We start from the raw sequence: 2,645 nt of genomic DNA on the forward strand, positions 1-2,645 counted from the left end.
CTAAGGATGTCCGACTGCTGGCTTAGGCTCGCTCCCCACAGCTGTCAGTCAGACGTCCCCTGAGGGCTCCCGGACTGTGAGAGGGCACAGGATGGGCTGAAGGACTCCCCCCCTTCCCCTGAGTGCATGAATTTCATGTACCGGGCCTCTAGTTGTTTATAAAAAGGATAGGGAGATGGTGGAGGTAGAGCTTCCCAGGACATCGTAGGACTTTCAGCCATGGCCCTGGGAACAAGGCCCAAAAGGAGTTAAGGCACGATGGAGCCCTCCTGCTGGCTGTGCCCAGCATGGGTGAGGGGGCGCTGCTCTGGACTGGACATGGGGGTCTCAGTCTACAGCACAGTTGACATCACAGAATCTACTGTGAGGTAACTGCTAGACCAGGGGACATAGAAATTCAGACAGAAAGCAGCACTGTATCGATTGTATTCAGACTGTATGGTCTTTATTTAAAATGCAGTAAGGAAAGCTGGAATAGGCTTTCTAGAGATCCTCCCCTGAGCCCTGGTCCCCTTTGCAGCTTCTGGGTCCTACTAATAGGGTTCAAAGGTCATTATCTCCATGATCTCAGATGTTGGACTGTCAATCATCTCCAGTCTCTGGCCACTCTCTCCTATCTCTATGATGCTCTCCATGCTGTTCCTTTCCATTGTCTTAGCCAGACTGTCCACCTCCTTGCCGTGTGGTGAGGTCACAGTTTTTGTTGTAAGATTGGCTTTGACATTCCTCCAGAAAGAGCTGATACTGCTGAGTCTCTTGGTTGTGGAACCTGAGTTACTTGTAGACAAGCTCCTCCCCGGTTTGTGAGAGGTCCTGGAGTCCTTGGTGATGGGAGCAGAGCTGATGCCTTTGTGCATGGTAACAGGCCTGCTGCCCCCCGGGCTGCTGAAATGTGGCTCCTTTTTGTCATTTCTCTGCCTGGCTAAGAACCAGCTAGATGGTTTTCGAAGGATCTTGTCACCCCCTGGCTTTTGGTGGCTTTCAGTTGCCCTGAGGTGATGGGGACTCCTGAGAGCTTTGTTCCTTTCCCTTCGCTCCCTCCTGTCCTTTCTGCTCTTGTAGGCTTCAGCCGTGGCAGGGGACACTCGCTGCTGCCTTCCGGCCTGTTCACTCACACTACCTTCCTTGGGCAAGGTTGCGATGAGAAGTTCTGTGGCACAGCCGATAGCTGTTTCTCCAACAGTCTTGCTGGTTGGCTCTGCTTTTGCCCTTGCAACAACCATGCTGGTCTCTGGGGAGAGGCTAGTGTTGGAAGGACTCCCGGGGACCTTATTGGCAGTACCTGTGAAGGCCGTCTTAATGCTCTTGGGGGACATGTTGGCAGCACCTGCAATGGCTATGCTGGTGCTGCTCCCCCCTGGACCCTTGGTGGCTGCCCCTGCTGTGGCCGTGCTTAGTTGTTCAAGGGCAGCAGATGCGGTTATTGCCATGCTCAGAGCGACTGCTGTGGTGCCTGCTGCCGCCCCTGCTACTGACACTTTGTCAAGCTCCATAGGTTTTGGGTTTGGGGTGGCTACATCAGGCATGGCAGTGAATCTGTGGGAGTCATATTGGATACTCTCCCCCCCAGCAAAAGCTGCAGAAGTGGCCCCAGCCACCTCAGAGACCACGTGGAGGCTTCTGATGCTGACCTGGTCCTGATCCTCTTTCCCTCGGAGATTGGCCGCTCTCTGGCTCCTCCTGTCCTCGTCCTCAAACACAGGCACGCATGCCATGTCCGTGGCAGGGTTGGTGTAGGTACTGTTGTGACTGTCCACTGGTGTCTGCAGGAGGTGAACGAGGTTTTCCCAGCCGGCAAAGAGGTCGTCCCAAGCGTCCCGAGGGGAGCACAGCTGCAGGTAGCAGGAGCGGCCAGTGGCGAACTTCAGGCGCAGCTGTTGTTTCTCGCGGTCATGAATGGAGATCCTCACAAACTTCAAGGGAAGGAGCCTAGTGAGCTCCAAGGTCTTTGCAGCCTGGCGGCTTTTTCCCGTGGTGACTCTGCTGCGCCCTGCATGCTCTTCCCAGCCAGTGGCCGGGCGGGCCAGCAGCATGACGTCTGGAAGTGGGAGGATGGGGCTGGTGGACGCGATGCCCATGGTCAGAATGCGGACGTGGTTGTGCACATCAACCACCTCTCCCCTTCTCGTGATCTGGATGAAGTCGCTCTCAAATATAGGTGCGTGCTTGAAGATGTCATATTCTCCCTTCTGCAGTTGGCGCTGCAGTTTCCCCATGGTGGTATTGAACATGCCCATGTTGGAGCTGTTCTGGGCCGTGTAATATGGCAACGGAGACTCCCTGTTCATGGCTTTGTTGTATCACAGCAGGCAGTGCTGGCGAGGCAGGTCCCTGGGTCTTCTCTTTCTTGGCCTCGTTGGCAGCAGAGGGAGCAGTAATGCTCCTGGGTCACACAGATGGCTCTACGGAGGTCTCTCAACCCCACCCCAACCCACAGGGACCCCTTTGCCTCCCAGCCTCCCAGAGGCAGGTTGGGGATGGGGCACAGATGCTTGCCGTGGGGATGCTAGAGGGCGCCTGGAGCCCAGACTGAACCTCATCAAGGATATAGAGATGTAGAGTGGGCTTCCTCTCCGCCTCACCTTGCCACCACCTCTGATTTTTTTTATTTCCCCAAGAGGCTATGAACTCCACTCTCTCAGCCC

At 55.5% G+C, this 2,645-nt stretch overlaps 1 protein-coding gene across 1 annotated transcript; it reads right to left on the reverse strand.

Annotated features, from left to right (window-relative positions):
* Positions 1–533: 533 nt before the first annotated feature.
* On the reverse strand, positions 534–2,371 carry GARIN4 (golgi associated RAB2 interactor family member 4; the record flags this gene model as incomplete). The annotated part of the gene is made up of 1 exon (XM_079761918.1): positions 534–2,371. Exon 1 carries the CDS (start codon positions 2,286–2,288, stop codon positions 534–536), a length of 1,755 nt encoding a protein of 584 aa, XP_079618044.1. The 5' UTR covers positions 2,289–2,371.
* Positions 2,372–2,645: the final 274 nt, after the last annotated feature.

Source organism: Cnephaeus nilssonii (genome assembly GCF_951640355.1).
Source record: "Cnephaeus nilssonii genome assembly, chromosome: 21".
NCBI lineage: Eukaryota > Metazoa > Chordata > Mammalia > Chiroptera > Vespertilionidae > Cnephaeus > Cnephaeus nilssonii.